Genomic DNA, 19,790 nt, shown 5'->3' with positions numbered 1-19,790 from the left:
AATAACTACTGGAGTCAGAGGACTTTTCTCTACTCCCAGCCCAAGGCTGCAATGATATGATGATTGGAAAAGATAAGTCCCTTACAACACTGGGCAGAATTATTTGTGGCTCTCTCCCCCAACAGTTGCCCAGCTCATTGTGAATTGCGAATTGAGGTCCCAGCAGCTCCAGATACTGTGGGTGACAGATAAGAGGGGGAAGAAAGCAGCTACGTCTTGATGAATGGGAAAACTGGATGTTTTATGCTCAGAGAACAGCTTCTCAAAAAAGTTTCCAATGAAAAAAAACACTAGCTGAAAATCAGCATTGGAAGAGTATACAAATCTCTGTCAGGTCTCCCTCTCTGTTTTGAAAGTTGAAGAGAAAAGCGAGCAATGTGGATCCTAAAGCAGTTTACACTGAACCAGATGGTGCATCTGATTAGCATCATACGAAAAAGACACTTTACTTAGAGATTAGGTTCTCATGGGGATGAATCTGTTCCAAAGGCACAGAAGGTCTGGTTTTCTCGGTAGACTCCCTTCAGAGCTTTCTCGGGACATATCTATTCATCCTTTCTCCCATCATCATGAGCAGGCAAGTCTGAGCTTGAGTTGGAGAAGACAGCAAATTGGTCTCTACAGATTTCTCAGTTCTCTTCTCTCTGGACCCTGAAGTCATTCACACAGAGCAAGCCATTCTGAGTGGGACCTTCACTGATGGTGATTCCTTACTCCCCCATAACCCAGGCTAACGAGCCACATCATGCCTTGGAGTCTGCACAGCAATCAGTGAGACCCATTCTGGGACTCTTCCCTTTTCACAGATGAGGACATTGAGACTAACAGCACTAAGTAACTCACTCAAGATCACAGGTCAAGTACGAGGCTAACGGGAGCTAATTGCCTCCATAAAGGAAAACAAGAAAAAAAAAATTGTGTGTGTGTGTACGTGTATGTATGTGTGTGTACGTGTATGTATGTGTGTGCATTTAAATCATCAAAGAGTATGGCTTTCAAGTGTCCAAAACTATGTAACTATGTTAAGGCCTGTAGCAAGATAAACAATGAAGCGATAAACCACAAACATTTCATCCTGACCTATGCTTCTTCTAGGCATATACATAACATAAGCATTTGGAAAAGAGCGAAATAAAATAAAAATGGAAAGACCTATTCAAAGCCAGAAAGGGAAGCACATGTAGACCAAGGCCCTTTTATTCATTAAGTCCTGTGTTTCCCAACCCTGAGGGAAAATCATGCAGCTTCCAAGGAAATAGGAAGCTTAGTTTAGGGTTATGTGCAACTATCAAACACAAAGGGACTCCCTTCTTGTAACGAATCTAAAGGCCAGGTGAGAAGATGGAATACTGCGGGGAGCAGCAGGAAAAACAAGCGCAACACCAATAATAACTTAATATGGGACATTACGCTGAGCCCGACGCTGTGCTAAGTACTTTAAATGCATCATCCCTCTCATTAACCAACACAACCACCTTCTGAGACAGACACTAATATTACGATTCCCAATTTACAGATGAGTTTAGTGAGGATCAGAGCAGTTAAGAAAATTGCCCGTAGTCACATAGCTGACAAAGGACTGAACCAGGAATTAAACTGAGGTCTAGTATGACCCAAGAACCAGTGCCCTTAACCAGAAAACCCTTCTCCCTCTTTTTCATAGGATCCTTCTGAAGACAGGCCAATAGGGTAGTCTGCCAAAAGCTCAGAAAATGCTTTAAAGCCTTCTGGCCCCTCTGCTTGATGTCAGTACAAATTTTCAAGACTGTGAGTACAAGCTAATGTCACCAACAATACTCCAGGCAATTTGCACATCTGGCAGTTAAATAAGTGTGAGCTCAAAGCAAATCATGTCCCTGAGGCACAGGACATTGCACAGAGAGAATAACACAGTGAATTTCATTACAGCTGAAACTTGGCCCGAGGAATCAAACTCACCTTATTTAAGGGTATAAAGAGAGACACCCAAGAGCAAAGGACACCCAGTGAGTGTATGTGAATTCAGATTTTATTCATTTGGAACTTGAGGACTTAAGAAAGGGATGAGCTGAAGTTTCCCTTTGGGATTATTTTGGTTAAGAGGATTCACTTAGCAAATAAGAAGTAGGAGAGGAGTTACCATGAAGCCGAGTATTAGAGCACACTGCTTTCATGCATGAGCCAGGACTGGCTAGACTAATTATACGTTGCATCCTCTTTAAAATGGGTCCCCAAAGGGCACTTTGTCTGCCTATTGCTAGTCTCTGCATGTATTTAAAGGTAAGATTTTTGCATTTCTTTTGTAACTGTGTAGAACACTGGGCTGGCCTTCTGTCAGTTAATATTAATCGGAGAGTTTTTACTGAATCTGAAACTCAGACACACAGCAGGACTGGAAAACAGCAGCTGTCTAGCCAGCCCTGTGATGATGCTAACCCTCAGGGGCCACCTGCCAGTCTAGGAGATGTGCCTCCAGGAAAAGAATTATTCCCACTTCCAGGAAGCTAGAATTGACACCACATGCCCAGCCCAGGACTGTGCTAGTGCTCCATCTGCCCTAGTTGTTATGCCAGCCCCTGACAATGATGGCAGCTCTGAACAATGAAGGAGAGCCATGTAGCCCTGCTCTCCGATACCTGTGTAGCACCAGATGTAGCTAGATCTGTCCTTGTCACATCCCTAGGACGGGACTCAATTTGTCTCTACAGTGACACCACCTGAAATCATGGGATGGGCTGCCAGGGCACGAAGAGGCAGGCATATTTCAAAGTTTTCAGACTGTGAGTAATTCATTTGGCTGTGGAAGTCAGAACTGTAAAAACACACAAGTTCCACTTTAAAAAGCCACAGTAATACAAGAAATGCAACAATATTTACCAGGATTAGTCTCCCATCACCTCATATAAACCAGCCTGCACAAACAAACCACATATGCATTGGATTAATCTGTTGCCACACATCTGTCTAAATGATCAGGAAACTACACACTTAATTGTTAAAATCACAAGAACTCTTTTCTTCCCCACATCCTCCTCTATGCTTAACTTCGGGGATAGGATTCAGGCAGCAATTTTGGATGCACCATGTTAACCAGGCATTGGAAAAAAAACAACTTTACAGGGAAGTGGTTCCTGACTATTTCTATGATTACCAGGCAATTTGCATAAATATTCAGGCTACACTCCCTGAATAAATTCCAGTTGGGCGACAGCTGATCCTTTGAATTCTAAGACCTCTTGTTTCTTGCACGGTTTGTTTCTCATCTCATCACGGACACCAGTGTGGACAGAGGAATTTAAAATTGGAAAGGGCTTGTCTTAGGGTACAGAAAACAGTGCTAACCCCTAAAAGTCATTTCTTTACCCTTAAAGAAGGAGGGAAGAAATGCAGAGTTTCTGAATGGAGCAAAATACATGATTCATTTTGCATGACCCAGGAATGCAGAGGGTTGCTGGAGATGAGGTGGAGGATGAATACGGACCTCTAAATCCTGCCTGGTCGTATCTGAAAGAGCTATGAACATCTAGTTCACTGACCTCAAGGGAACCCCAAGTTCCTCAATAGGGAACCCCAAGTCTCTTACCAATGGGGTACTGTCAGAGGATGCAGCAGTGACCAGTTTAGGGTGAACAGAAGTTCTGACCACAACTTCTGCCCAAATCCACTGTCATTCCCTGACCTCCAAAAAAACTATTAAGTGAAGAAAGGTGAAATACAGAACAGTTACATAATTTGCTTCTATTTGAGTGATGATATTAAAAGACCAGGGGAGAATATATAGAATATATGTATTTGGTCGCACATCCGTGGAGTGTCACTGGAAACAGACACAGGAAACTGGAAACACTGATTGCCTCTGGAGAAGAGATGGGATGGCCATGCACAGGGTCTGGAGGTCCCCTTTTCATCATGTGGTACTCTTTCATACTTTGCATTTTGATTCATGTAAATACATTACCTATTCAAAAATAATTTACATTTTTAAATAAATAAATGCTAATTCCCACTCAATCAGAATCTGAGATTGGTTCCAGTAATCCACATTTTAATAAGCTGTCTAGTTTATTCTTACTTGAAATGTTGAGAATTTCTCCCTTAAATGTCCTTTCTACTAAAAGGAACTTCACCCACTTCTCTTCAAGTTAAGGACAGCAATAATAAACCATACAGGGAAAAAACTTTACACCACAATGACCTAAAGCACATGACTCCAAACTTACCACTTCATTAAACTTTCTCAGGAGAAATAAACAATGCAACCTAAGCTTTCCTAAATCAATTTAGATTCTGATATCTAAGTTGTCAGCTACTTTCTACTTATATGGACCAAGGGAGTTGTTAGAGAAGAGATATTTTAATAACCGAATGTGCTGTCCTCTCCTCCCAGAGAGAACATGGGGTTTATGGCACCACCCACCCAGCGAGCATGTCTTGCACTCACCTTGCTTTTTAAAGAGGTTGCTCTGCACTATCTCATTCATGGACTGCACTTTCTGCTTCTGGAGTTTCACAGGAGGGATGCAGGTGTAGAACTCGTACAGGAGTTGGCTGTGGGCAAGAAAAACAGGAGCTGGTACAGCAAGCTAGACCAATAGCTCCTATCTCCTATCACTTACAGTCCCTCCCCAGACTGTTAGCTCTGTGGGGGCAGAAACTATGTGGATCCTGCTCTACTTGCACCCCCAATTCCTGGCAGAGTGTCAGGTATATAGTAAGGCTATAGGAAATGTACATAAATGTGTAAGTTGTGGTTTGGTGTTCAGTATTAACAGCATTCAAAGAGATGAAAAAATCTGTAAATAATACCAATAACCTTGAGCACTTACTGTAACCAGTGACATACTTTGCCTTTTACAGTCATTAAGCCATCTAAACCTCACAACTCTACTAGCTATATACAATACTTATCCCAATTTTACAAGTGGGAAAACTAAGGTTTAGAAAGATTAACTTTCCTAAGGTTATGCAGCTAGGAAATCAAAGAAACAAGAGTTTGAAACCAGATTCTGACTTCATTACCATACCATCCATTTTATGTTCAAATGTTTTATGCTCGGTAATACTTTATAAGTCTAAAGATCAAAAATGTCCTTAGTTAAAAAGAAAAAAACCAAACAATAAAAAGTTGTGGGTTAGAACTCATTTGGAACATCAAAATAGAGACAGCTTTTCCCAAATAGAGTGAAAATAAAAATACCATGAAAAAAATTATAGTCCCTGTCAGCATTCCAGAATAGATTCATTGTATTCATTCATTCTTTCAAGTACTTATTAAGCATCTACTTAGTATGAGACAGGCAACCTGCAGAGAAATGAGGATACAATGGAAACAGACATGGTCTCAGTTGGCATGGAACTTACATTCTGATGGAGGTTGGCATGCATCACAGAAGCAAACAAATCAATACAACGTGATAAACACAGTGAAGGAAATAAATAGGGAGTATGTCAGAGAATAATGGCACAGGGGGTGGGGGAGGAATTTAATTTCTTTACAGTATTCAGAGGGAGCTTCTCCAAAAAAGATAACATTTAGCTTGAGACCCGAAGGATGAGATGGTGCCAGCAAAAATCTCCCATATGAACAGAAAAGGAACATCTGTGAAAAAACTGGTGACATCTGAATAAAATCTGGAATGCAGTTGAGAGAACTGTACCAATGTTAATTTCTCAGGTTTGATAAATGGCCACAGTTATATAAAATGTTAACATTAGGGGAAGCTGGGTGAAGGGCATATGGGAACTCTGGTTGCAACTCATTTGTAAATCTAAAAGTATTTAAATATAAAAAATTTAAAAATCTATACATTATCTGAGAACTTAAGTGAATTTTTAAAAAAAGAACAGAGTATATCTGACCAGAGGATTCTGTTTCAACAGCACAATCACATTAAAATAATATATTCATCTATGATGAATGGAGTTAAGAAGGAGAAAGCATCTTCAGTATCTCTTTAAGTTCATAGGTGCTCTCCTTTTGCAACTTATAGGGCTTACAGGGCAAAGACTGGAGGCCAAAGCAACCTTCAAGTTCAGGTAAAATGGAGACACTGATCCTAAACATCAATTTTTTAACCCACATGTTTATATTCTGTATCATCAAAGAGGGATGTTTATTGTGTAGTTGGTATTCACCAAAGGCTGGCACAACAAAACCAAAAGGTAAAAAAACCCACACTGGAAGCCCTTTATGAGGCTTCTACAATGTGTCCTCCCTGTTCCTGGGTGGAGTGCCCGTCTGGAACTCCCCGCAAGAGCCCCCCCCGCTCTCCCTGAATCCCTGGCTTGCCGACAGAACCCAGAGAGTACATCATAAGCTCTCACCTGAGTAACTTCGCATCAAAGACTGTTTCCACATCATGGAGCACAGATGGGATGTATTTCAAAGCTGCCACCTAGGTGAGACGTGAAATAAACATGAGTGATGCCTATATCCAACAACTGTGCGGGCAAAGAGGATACTTTGCAACATGACACAGATCAGAAGAGAATGACCCTGCCTCCTGGGCATGGCTATAACGATGCAAGGCTCTGTATGTAGACTGAAACATAAGCTTGCACTTCTTTGTATACAAAAATGAAGCCACAACTTCTATTGTCAAGGAGGAAGTAATGTATAGTAGAGTAATCATAGACTCTGAAGTTATATAGATCTACAGTCAAATTCTGTTTCTGCACCTTTTTAGCCGTGCAGCTTTGGGCAAAACACTTAACCTCTCTGACGTCTCAATTTCCATAGTTGTAAAACAGGGAAAGTAATACCTATTTTGCAGGATTGGGAAGATTAAAAATAATATATATGAGGCATCCAATATATATATCCAACAATATATATTGTTGCATGCTCAATAAATGGTAACTTCTACTATTATTGGAAGATGGTGTGTTTGAATTTTTTTTATTGGTGGCAAGAATGGCTTGGACTGAGTTATTTACATTTTCTCTCCCTAGCCACATTGTGAATAATAGCAGACATGTTTTGGTCCACTAGCTGGGTTAGGAAAGGGGAGCATTGTGGTAGACTGTTTCTCTCCTCTCTTCAAGTTAACTGATGCATCCAGAAGTATGACTCACCTACGACCTCATAGCAACACCCTTTGTAGCAGGGCAGACCATAATTTCGCCAGAGGAGTAGTAAGTCACATGGATGGAAAATAATGTTTAAGAATCTAACAGAAATATGCATTTTTATTCTCTTTATTTTTCTGTATATTCTAGGTGCTCTATTATTAACCCTTTAACAATCAGACTAAAATGAAAATAGTGAAAATTACTTTCTTAAAGAAAATCTTAACTTACATATACAACTGAGCTTCTTACTTCACATAATGATTATGACTATTTTCTGAGAATTTACAATGGTGCAGACACAGCGCTGAATACTGTTAATAGAATCTTGTTAATTATAGCTTTGCAAGGGAAATATTATTTTCATAGATAAGGAACCTCTGGTGCACCAAGATTAAATAACTAGTCCAAGGTCACAAAGTTAGCAGCTGGACAACCAGGATCCAGATTCAGACAGGCTGCTCTTAGAGCCACACCCTGTAACCCTTAAGCTACATGACCACCTTACTCAAACAGCAGTTGTTTCTCTCCATGCCTCCATCCTTTTTTCTTTTGTTTATGATTTTTAAATTTTTTAAAGTAAGGACTATATGTCAGGTGTAAAAAGAAAAATTCACACAAGATAAGTTGCCAGGGTGAAAATTGTCCCTGAAGCCCCATATCTTCATCTCAGCCCCAATCTCTCCTCCCCAGAAGGGTCCACTGTTAACACTGTGAGTTTCCTTCCAGACTGCTTTCTATGCATGAACGTGTATGTGCATGTGTGTATGTGTGTGTGTGTGTGCATTTAAATTTAGAGTTCTGCAGCTTGCTTTTTGCATTTAACCACATATCAGTGGGATCTTGGCATGTCATTTCAAAGAGCACACTTTCTTCATATCTAACTACCTAGCAATGCCCGAATAGGTGCAGCCTACCTTCTTCAATTTATCCCCTGCTGACAGACTCCATGCTGTTTTCAGTTTTTCTTTATTATAAAACATGCGTTAAGAAAATATTTAACATAAATATTTGTGTACCTGTAACGATCCCTGTAAGATGGATTGCTCAAAGAGGAATTAGTGCATCAAAGTGTATATACCCGTATATATGAGTTTTAGGAGATACTGTGAAATTACTTTAAAAGAAGCAGTAACCAATTTCCTTTTACTGACCGTCCCTTTCCCTGTAACCTTGATAACATCGGATGTGTAATCCTTTTAATTTTTGTCAGTTTGCAAATTTTTGTATAATTTGCAACTCTTTGATTGCTAGTATAGTTGGGCATCTTTTCTATATTTATTGAATGTCCATATTTACTAAATTCCTTGTCCATATCTTTTTTTCCATCCTTCTTTGGGGTATTTTTTTTCCTTACCGGTTTGTAGAATTGTTTATACATCACTAATATTAACCCTTTTGCAGTAACACATTTTGCAGATTTTCTCTTGCTTGTCCAATGTTTGACTGTTGCTTTGCTTGTTCTTTAGATTTATTTCCCATATCTTTCACTATGCAGAAAGGTTGTAATTTGCATGTTATCAAATTTATCATACTTTTGCTTTATAGATGTAATGGATTGAGTTATGTTTCCCCAAAACTCATTGAAGCTTGAATTGTCTTCCAAGTTTTATGTATTACAAACAGAGCCTCCACTAGGACTGTTAAGAGGGTGGGAAATCCTATTATGGTAATTGAAAGGTGGAGCCTTGAAGGGGTGATTGGATTGTAGGACCATGCAGTAGTGAATGGATTAAAAATGGTGGTCAGGGGCATGGTTCTGAGGACTTTAAAAGGAGAGTCTCTCTCTGCTCTCTCTGCTTCCACCATCTTGCAATGTAAGATCCCTGAATCACTGTCACCACCACCACATGGTCTTTGGACTTCCCAGCCTCAGAAACTGTAAGCAATAAATTTCATTTTCTTTATAAATCACCCAGTTTCAAGTATTTTGTTATAAGCAACAAGCATGGACAAATACAATAGTAATTGGATTTTGTGTCTACAGCCTTTATTCTTTCAAATTTAGATGACAAGAGAAAACAAAGTTGCCAAGCCTTTGTTTCTAAAACTATACTCTATTGGATACTCTTGTCCCATAGGGTGGTTTAGTGGATTGAATTGTGTCCCCCCAAAACTCACTGAACCTTGAATTGTGTCTCCCAAGTTTTATGTATTAGAAACTTAGCCCCAACTGGGGCTGTTAAGAGAGTGGGAAATCCTATTATGATAATCGAAAGGTGGAGCCTTGAAGGGGTGATTGGATTGTAGGACCGTGCAGTAGTGAATGGCTTAAAAATGGTGGTCAGGGGTGTGGTTCTGAGGGCTTTAAAAGAAAAGGAGAGTCTCTCTCTCTCTCTTTGCTCTCTCTGCTTCCACCATGTTGCAATGTGAGACCCCTGGGTCACTGTCACCACCACCAGATGGACTTCCCAGCCTCAGAAACTGTAAGCAATAAATGTCATTTTTCTTTATAATTACCCAGTTCCATGCATTTTGTTATAAGCAACACAAAATGGACTATTACAGAAATTGGTACCAGAGAGTTGGGGTGTTGTTTATAACAGATACTCGAAAATGTGGAAGCAGCTTTGGAACTGGGTGTTAGGCAAAGGTCGGAGGAATTTGGAGGAATCAGAAGACAAAAAGACCAGAGAAAGTTTAGAATGTCTTAAGAGACTGGTTACGTGGTGGTGAGCAGAATGCTAATAGAAATATGGACTGTGAAGACCATTCTAAGGAGATCTCAGATAGAAATAAGGAGTTTATTGGAAACTGGGGAAAAATCACCCTTGCTGTGAACTGGCAAAGATCTTGGCTGCATTGTGTCCATGCCCTAGGACTTTGTGGAATGTGGGACTTAAGAGTTGTGAACCAGAATGTTTGGTGGAAGAAATTTCCAAACAGCAAAGCATTAAGGAAGCTGCATGGCTACTTGTAACAGCCTACACTAAGTTATGGCAGCAAAGGCATGACATAAAACCAGAATTTAAAAGGGAAGCAGAGTGTAAAGATTTGGAAAATATGAAGCCTGGACATGTGGTAGAGAAACAGAGAGCATTTTCAGAAGAAAAAATCAATGGTACTAAGAAGATTAACACAAAAGAATGGGATTACCAAGAGAAGGGGGAAAAGGCCCTGAAGGCATTGCAGAAGCCTCTGGGATCAACCCTTCCATTTCACAGGCCCAAAGACTTAGGGAGACAAAATGGTCTTGGGGAACAGGCCTGAGGCACCCTCCACAGGCTCACTGCTCAGGACCACCTTGGGAAGCTGCTTCCAGCACTAGCACCCCAGCTGCTTTGGCTGCTCCAGCCACTTAATTGGTCCCAGGTGGGGCTGGACCCACAGTTTTGGAAGATACAAGCCGGAAGGCTTGGCAGTATCCATGTGGTATTAACCCTTAAGGTTCACAGAATGCCAGAGCTGTGGAGGCTTGGAAGCCTCTACCCCAATTTCAGAGGATGTATGGAAAAGTCTGGGGGCCCAGGAAGAGATCTGTCCCAGGGGTGGAGTCACCACAGACAACCTTCACTAGAGCAATTCCAGGTGGAAGCATGGAGTCAGAGTTGCAGCAAAAAAACCCCATCAGCACCATGTCTACTGGAGTAGTGAAAGCAGGACCGCCATGGAAACCCCAGAATTGTGGAGCTAGCAGTGTGCAATGCCAGCCTGTGAGAACTAAAGCATCACCTGAGACCAGGAAAGCCATAGGGGCAGAGCTGCCTGACGACTTGGGGATCCAACCCCCATACCAGCATGCAGAGGACGTTGAACATGGAGTCAAGTTACAAGATTCACCAGCTTTGAGATTTAATGCCTGCCCTGCTGGGTTTCAGACTTGTTTGGGGCCTGTTTCTCCTTTCTTTTGGCCTATTTCTCCCTTTTGCAACGGGAATTTGTACCCTATGTTTGTCCCACCATTGTATCTCAGAAGTAGATAACCTGTATTGATTTCACAGATGGGACTTTGAACTTTGGACGCTTGAGTTGAAACAAGTTAAGACTTTGGGGATGAAATGAATGTATCTGCATGTGAAAAGGACATGAGTCTTGGGGGACCAGGGATGGAACGTAGTGGATTGAATTATGACCCCCCAAAACTCACTGAACTTTGAATTGTGTCTCTCAAGTTTTATGTATTAGAAACTTAGCCCCAACTGGGACTGTTAAGAGGGTGGGAAATCCTATTATGGTAATTGAAAAGTGGAGCCTTGAGGAGGTGATTGGATTGTAGGACCATGCAGTAGTGAATGGCTTAAAAATGGTGGTCAGGGGTGTGGTTCTGAGGGCTTTAAAAGAAGAGGAGAGTCTGTCTCTCTCTCTCTCTATCTTTTCTCTCTGCTTCCACCATGTTGCAATGTGAGACGCCTGAGTCACTGTCACCACCACCAGATGGACTTTGGACTTCCCAGCCTCAGAAACTGTAAGCAATAAATTTCGTTTTCTTTGTAAATCACCCAGATTCAGGTATTTTGTTACAAGGAACAAAAATGGACTAATACAGTGGTGGTAGGTATTCTGCAAGAGAAAAGAGGTTTACAACCAATTTTCAGAAACATTGGTTTAAGCAAAGATAAACCAGTGAGTTTTTTAACTGCAGAACTTTCCAGAATTTTAGTATGCTAAGAAGCATTGTGACATTCCTCCAGGCTGTTATAGTACACAGTATATTGCAATCTACTGGGTCAAGGACCATCTTTATAAGGAAACACCAAGGAGATGTAGGAAAATCAGATACCTGCAGGCCTGGGCAATCAGCAGAAGGGAAAGATACAGGATGAGCACAGAGCCATCAGAAGTGATGTGGTAAGTGGAATCCACACAGTCTAAGGAATGAGTCATTCTTGTTCAATTGTTTCAACATGGTGCTAGCCAAATCAACATGTCTGCAGGCTGCATTTCTCCCATGGGCTAGCAGTTTACATCCTCTGAAGCCTAAAGAGGCACATGCCCTGAAAAAGGCCGGTCTAAGCACTTCTAGCAAACTCCTATGCTAAAAAACATAGAGCCCACAGGGACCTAGATGTGAATCCCAGCTCTCCACCCAGCACCTGCATGAGTTCATTTCTTCACCCCCTGAGCCTCAGCACCTTCATGTGGGGAAAAGGGGAAAGATGCAAAATAAGGCATATCATGCACCTGTTGTAATGCCCATCACTAGGCCCTCGAAGACATGTGTGCCACCTCTCTCCTTATCTCATCTCTCAAGCACCTGCCCTCATTCCCCAGTGCCTGGATAAAGTATAATGTGTACTCATCATAATTAAGACGACAGTGAGAGAACAGAGAAAGACACGAACCCCTTGGCAAGGTAGGGAAAGCCAGGACATCAATGTTGGCTGCACACTGCTTGCTTTCAAAAGCAGCATATCACACTAGCCAGCCACCAAAGAAAAAAAAAATCAAGAGCAAGATATCATTTCAGGGCTTTGGAGTGATGCTATAGAATAGCTGTCACAAGGAGTCCACATCGACACTCGCATTTACACGCTTCAGCTATTAGTGAGAAGGAGTTGGACAGGCTGGGGGAAGGACTGCTTTAGAAGAAGCCAGTCTTCCTAGCTTCCCCACTCTGCACTGGCAAGAAAGTCAAACAAACTGAATAGCTGTCACCCAACACTCAGAGGGTGTTATCAATGTAACAGGAAAATAGTAGAATTTCATCTGGTCCAGGCACCTCACAGAGAACTGGCCAGCCTGTGGTTCTCTTTTCCAGTGGAGACAGCCCAACTCTGACTCAGGAAGTTTGGCAAGTCTGTTGTCACAGCCATCATAGGCTACATCGTTCCTGTCCATGGTCTTCCCCTGACATACCTGAGCAGGTGACAGCAGGCAAGTTTAACAAGTGCTACCAACAGGCACTCCCAGAAGGCAGAGCAGCTCAGCCATAAGACTTCCTGGAGCTCCACTGGTTGTATGTTTCTAAGGCCTGAGAACTAGAAACAGACTGGTTTTCTAGAACTAATAGCTTCCTGGGAACTTGTTGCTTTTCTGTTGCTGTTACTTTTGCTCTCATTATTACCATCATTATACATAAAATAATATTGTGTTATTATTTTCATTCCACAGTATGTATTCCTATATTATATATGATATTTAAAACACACATATACATACATATACACATACACATATATGTGATACCTATATACATATACATGTTATAGGATTATCAATCATAGGGTTTTAAAATAGGAATCATTATTGGAAACTTTATACATGCCAACTACTTTACGTGCATGATCTCATTTAATTCTTACAACTACTGTATGAGTAGATATTGTCATCCCATTTTACCAGTGAGGAAACTATGGCACAGAGAAGTTGAATAATTTGCCCGAAGCTACATAGCTAGTAAGTAGCATAGTAAGGATTGCACCTGACTCTGCCCAATGGGCTCCTAACAGTATACTCTACTATTGCCCATCATGCTTTAGGAAAGGCATTCCATCTTGGCAAGTGGGGAGGTTACAACAGGTGAGAGAAGGCTGATTTGGGGGACATAATGGAAAAGAGCCTCCTTACAACAATGGGGATAGTTTTTGAAAAGTTCAGTTTTTTCCACATCCCTTACATTAAGTATGCATATAAAGGGGGTTGCAAGAATGGTCATCAAGAAAACGTTTGCTAGCTCAGTAATTAGGCAATCCTGTGGCACCAACTGAACTTCCTAGATTAATCATCAGCTCCAGACCCCCTTTGCAGAAGTCCAGCAACAGCCCTCAAGAAGACAGCCAGACCCAAACCAACCAATACTGATTTTATTGGCCCAGAGAGAAGTCAGGGAGGACACTTGAGATAATTGCTATCCAGATGGACTTCACCAGAATTGATAATCCTGTGCTGTTAGCACACAGAAAATGCTTAAAAATAATAATTTTAAAAATTAAAACCAAACAGTTGTACTCCCCCTAACTCAATGGGGACTCATCTGCTGAGTGGTTTCAGGTTTGCTCTCTCTCTCTCTCAGAATAAAAATGACCAGTGTTAGTGCCAGTAGACACAGCCTTCTAGAGCCACAGACTAATTTTCAATCCTTTTATTTTAGCCGAGTGATGGATGGTCAAATCCATGGAAACCAGACAATGTCACCGGAATTCGCTGCAGCACAGCCATGAGAAGGCAGCCTCCTTAGAGATGCTGAGTTGTCCCTGAGGAAAATAAATGCAACTCTCTCAGGACATTCTGCCCCATCACTGGCCTTTTAGGAAAAGGGAAGGGAAGAGACACCAACAGGTTCTGGAATGTGCGTGTCTCCATGCTTTCTGCAACTCAACATTACATTGGCCCCTGAGGCTCGGCAGAAGGCAGTAGAATGCAGTGTTTGAAATGGCTGCAAGTACAGGGGATCACTCTTACCTGTGAGGTCTTGGGTAAGTTAACTGTCTGTGCTCCAGATTTCTGGAGAATGAAGAGAATAAAGTTTCCTACTTTATAGGGTGTGAAGACTAAGTGAAAAATGTGAGCTATCTGTATAACTACAGCTTCCTCACTGGAATAAAACTTTATCCTACCTGCCATTAAACACATCATCCCCAATACTACCCCTACATACAGAATACATGGCTGAGAAAAGACCAATATTAAAGAATCACTTAAAGACTTGAGGCAATACTCCAGCTCCTAGTGTTAAATATTGAGTCTCATTTCCCCTACCTCTGGGGGCTCAGCATACAGCCTATAGGCCACTTCTAAAGACTGGGTCACATTTTCCCCTTAGTGAGGACATCTGAACACTTCACACCAATTAACAAAAAAAAAAAAAAGAAAGAAAGAAAGAAAGAAAGAAAGAAAGAAAGAAAGAAAGAAAGAAAGAAAGAAAGAAAGAAAGAAAGGGAAGAAAGAGGCATCCATAACTAGCTTGCTTCATGACTATGGACCAAACATCTGCCCGTCTCTATTGCTTTTTATTGTGGTTTAGCTCTTATCCATCTGGCATATCTCCAGAAGACTTGAGTCTCTATACTACTGTTTAGTGGTGATTAGGAACTCAGACTCTGGACTTACACAGTCTGGATTCAAATCCAAGATCTGCTACTTTTTAGCTCTGGTTAAGTTATTCAACCTCTGTAAACCTCCTTTTCCTCATCTGTAGAGATAAGAAGAGTATTTGCCTTATACGGTCATTGTTATAAAGATCGAATGAGCTAAAGATACATGTAAAGCTTTTATTTAGCTCAATGCTTGACACACAATAAATGTTAAAACACAAAACAAAACAAAAAATGGTAGAAGCCAGCATTCATTCTTTTATTTGCTCAGCCAATATACATGAGAGTGCTTACTATGTGGCAACTGCTATTCCGGACATTGGGGATATAAAAAACAGAGCCCCTTGCCTTACTTGACACTCTAGTGGCTTTATTATCATGAGTGGCAGAGTGGCCAAGAGAGCATGCCATCCAATACAAGCTGTTCATTTAATTCCACTTGTACCATCAAATCCAGGCATTATGAAATATCCTGGACCTTAAGCAGAATGAGGCAAATTGGTCTGCACAACATTATCCTTTACTCACATTTGAGCTCCATCCAATTTACAAGTGTCCGATGCTGACCCTCTCCACCTGTCATCAGTTTTATCAACGATGCTCACAGGGCTGGCACACAGAGGGCCCATTGTTGAAAATATACAGAAACTTACGGCTTAAGCTGTTCCTGTGGCATAGAGAACACTGACTTTGGAGTCAGGAGACCTGGGTGGATTCAAATCCTAGCTCCACCACTATGGGCAGGAGTAATTTGGGATGAATTATTTAACTTTATCAGCCTCCTGTAGACATCGAGGATGGTGGTTCCTTGCAGATCTCTGGCAGGAATAAAAATACTGTATGAAGAGCCCAGTTCCATGCCTAGCATGGTAGGTATTGATCAATGAAAGGTGTTTTTATTACTCTTTCTACTCTGGATTTAAATTTTCCACGGTTTTGAGTGAGCTGCTGTCATAGCAACTCAACAATAAGGAGAACCACAGAAAGCAATTCACAAAAGCCAGATGAGCCTTTGAAGAGGGAAATAACTTGCTTAGGACCCAGAACTCACAATGGACAAAGTTGAGATTTGAGCCAGATCTGCTCTACTCAGTACCAAGGCAGGCATGAATAAAGGTTTCCCCTATAAGCTGCTACCCAGCTGAAAGTGTACAGCTGGAACCTGGAATGTCAAGCTCTTTCTCCTGCAGCAAATGTCACAGTCTCTAGAAGATTCCTCATGCAGGGTTTGCTGATGTCACATGGCTTTGACTCCTCTCCCTTCATCAGCTTATTCTTCACACCCTAAAACAGCATTAAATTCTCTTCAAAAGGTACTGCTTTCCATATTTGAATAACTTTAATTCTTCTTTGATAACTTTTCAACAACCAAATAAATAGGTGAAAAGCATCACTGGTTTGATGTAAATCCCTGAAGCTAAATTTAGCTCTTAGAGCAAATTTAAAAAGAGATGAAGCCTCTTTCTACAGCTCTGGGGTGAAAATCCATGAGAAGAAACCAGCATAATCTGTCCCAAATCACGAGGAAAGCAAGGCATTTCTAACACAGTTTCTCAGACAATAAGAACCGGGGTAAAAAGACTTATGCCAAAACCATAATAATCATATTAGTTCTCTGCATTTCCATAGCATTTGACAAGTTGCTCTTCTGCATACAATGTTTATTTGATCCTCACACCTACGATAAAGTTTTATAGACAAGGAAACTGAGACACCAAGAAGCTATAAAATGGGGTTCTTAACACCTGTCCCTAGGGTTGTGCATTCATTCATTTATTCATTCAATTGCTTTACGTTAAAATCACCTGTGGAGCTGCTTAAGCTCCCCTTGCTCTGGTCATGCTGCATATCAATTACATTAGGAAGTTAGGTGGTGGCAACTAGCATCAGAGTTTATTAACGATCCCCAAGTGATTCTAATGTGCAAAATTTGGAACCCATAGCATTAGCAGCAAACACTCCCTAGGCAGACTTCTGCCTCTGCCTCCTCACCTCCACTCTAGATGAACACTAGTCCCTCATTAATGCTAAACAAAAGCTGGGCATCCCAGGCATAAATTATATTTAAATTAGCAACTAAAAGGATAATGACAAAAAAGAAGTAATCTGTGTTGACTCCTTGATTTAGACAAATGTGTTTGGGTTTTCTTTGTTCCCCACACATCAGACAGCACCCCCTGAGCACTTGAAGGAAACTCTGTGACAGTCCTGAAGTCTGCCTGAAACTGCCTCTCCATTCAGACTCTCTGCTGCTAAACTCATTCTCAAACACAGAGCTGGGCCTCAAGGTTTCCCAAAGATTCATGGAGTTTGCAAATTAGCATCATGAACCACAACATGAGAGGACCCATTCTCTCCTAAGTATGTCTTGTTTATTGAGGAGACTCTTTAACCCCAAAAGGAAACTTGAGTTTATGGTGTCAAGAATAAAAACTGGACTATAGGATTTAAGAGACTGCCACCTTAAATATTCTCACCATTAGAAGTGGATCGGGTTTGACTTATTTCCATCCAGGCAACAAAAGCTTCAGAGCTATTTTTAACAGAAGGCTCTGCTACCTTCATGGGAAACACACAATAGATATGCTTTCTCTTGCCCTGAGAAGCCCCTGGTTTTCATAATTCTTAAACCACGTGGCCAGCCCAGGCCTTCAATTAACACAGGGCTGCATACTTACACAAAAGTAGACATTATCTCAGCATGCTGTTATTTATTGGATGACCAAGGGAAAAGATGGATTTTTTTTATAGTGTAAACCAACCTGCAAAAGGATGGTGGTTTTATATTGACTTTTCATCAGGTTGTTGATGGATTCAAAGAGCCGTCTCATGGATTCTTCAAACTCCATCTGTTCTTTGCCTTCATAAAGCCTGAAAGAAGACACATATGGGTCATTTCTCAGGCCAATGGGCAATACCTTGGGGAGTGTGTACCATCCACAACCTTCATTTAAAATGTAAAAGAAAAAGGGGAGGGAGATGGGACTGAAGAGGAGAAGGGGCTGATTCTGCAGTTGCTGCATGCATAATTCACTCCAGGGGAAAACTTCATGTTCACTTTACCAAACAGAAACCCTCCAACTAACACGGCATAAATCCGCACCCTCCCATCTTTTTTTTCAAACCCCAAGGAACTTCAAAGGAAACTTGTCCAAGCTAAGGGGACATTAATAATTTCACCCTTCTGAAAGAATCAGAGAGATTGTAGTCATCGGATTTTTCAAAGAATCTTGGAAACATCAGGGAGAAATATTTTCAAATACACTGCCCTTTCCACTAAACCACTGCCTGCTCATCAGATAAATAACAATAGCCTGTTCTGTGTCAGGGGCCGTGGCTTCCCCACCCCCTGCATTTCAGGAGTGAGCTTATTGCCTAATTTTAACCTTTGTTGCTCTGATTATAAAGGCCCTATATTGTTATTGTAAAAAAGGTCAACATAACAGAAATACATAACTTAGAACATGAGACTCTTCATTAATCCAACCAGGGAATTTAGCTATTGTCAACATTTTGATGTGTTTCCTTCCAGAGATTTTCCATGCCTATAATAATACACAGAGGTAATATTGCATAGGAACGGCCTCTCAGATAAAATCAATCTCCAGGTCCCTGAGTCTTAGCAACCCCTTCCCCCAGCCTGAGGAGTGTTGTTCAGACCAGGGCTTCTTCAAACACGCCTTTATTGCCAGCCGTGAAATAGTCGCAGCGTAATCTGTGGCATCCAGGGTGAAATACACAGAAGAGTGCTCCTGTCTCCAGCTCAGATAAAGAGTCTCTCCTGTCACAGCCCTACACAGTCAGAAACTCCTCTCAACACCCGGGCCTTGGTAAAGGTGCTCTGCTTAGATAAAGCTCTGACACACTTAACAGGTTGGTTTGCTCTGTGGACCACAGAACAGGCCAGTGGATCACGCCAGCCTCAGCGCTGTCTCCACTAAATCCCCTCCCATCCCCCCCCACCCTTCTTTCCTCTTCTTTTCTACTTCATTTCTCTGGCTCTGAGGATGTGTCTCTTCTGTTTCTTGAGTATGAATCACTTTCAATGTCTCTGTGGGTCTCTATGTCTTTATCTCTGCTTCTCTCTCTCTCTCCCCCTCCCTCTCTGCCCTCCCCCCACCCTGCCTCCACTTCCTCCCGTTTCCTCCCTCTCTTTCTCTGACTCTCTGACTCCATGGCTCTCTTTCTGTCTTCGTCACTTTCTGTCTCTCTTTCTTGCTTTTCCTAACTAACCCTCTCTCTAAAGCCCTCCTGAAGAAAGAAGGCATAAGGGGAAGCCAGTGCTGAATATTCCTTTCGGTTACAGGGACCCGGCAATTGCTGCTGACTTTCTGGGTATCTAGTTCAAGGTCACAGAGACAAGGATAAGAGAGAAGCCAGGAGTCCTGAAGTGGCCTGTGCCTCAGGCCCTTCATTCTCTTCCTCTCCATGGCTCCACGGCTCTCTCTCTTTCCTTCTCTTCTCTCCCATTCCCTCATTTACACTGCTCACTCCTGAACTTTCTTGTCCTGCTGCCACAGAGACATGTGCTGTACAGTATGTATTCTACAGTCAATGAGCTCTGGGCTCAAACCTCCACTCTGCCCTGTACGAACTGGATACCTTATTAATAGCAACAAACATTACTGGCTTACAATGCCCCGGGCACTGTCCATATATACATACGTATATGAAATCCTTTCCTCCTCACAACCACACCATGAGGCAGGCCCTATCATTATGCCTATTTAACAGACTGAGGGAGCTTAAGTAACATGCCCGAGGACAACA

General features: G+C 41.6%; 1 protein-coding gene across 1 annotated transcript in view; it reads right to left on the bottom strand.

The window, feature by feature from the left end:
- The window catches only part of DOCK2 (dedicator of cytokinesis 2), a 396,194-nt gene that overhangs the window by 300,972 nt on the left and 75,432 nt on the right, over positions 1 to 19,790 (bottom strand). Inside the window, exons 23-25 of the mRNA XM_063087676.1 lie at positions 17,783 to 17,891; positions 6,304 to 6,374; positions 4,421 to 4,527 (exon numbers count right to left, since the gene is read on the bottom strand). Coding sequence (XP_062943746.1) covers positions 4,421 to 4,527; positions 6,304 to 6,374; positions 17,783 to 17,891 — 287 coding nt within the window. The remainder of the gene's footprint in view (positions 1 to 4,420; positions 4,528 to 6,303; positions 6,375 to 17,782; positions 17,892 to 19,790) is intronic.

This window comes from Cynocephalus volans, chromosome 2, assembly GCF_027409185.1.
Source record: "Cynocephalus volans isolate mCynVol1 chromosome 2, mCynVol1.pri, whole genome shotgun sequence".
Taxonomy (NCBI): domain Eukaryota; kingdom Metazoa; phylum Chordata; class Mammalia; order Dermoptera; family Cynocephalidae; genus Cynocephalus; species Cynocephalus volans.
Note: the sequence above shows the minus strand (reverse complement) of the source record. Positions and strands in the feature narration are given on the sequence as shown.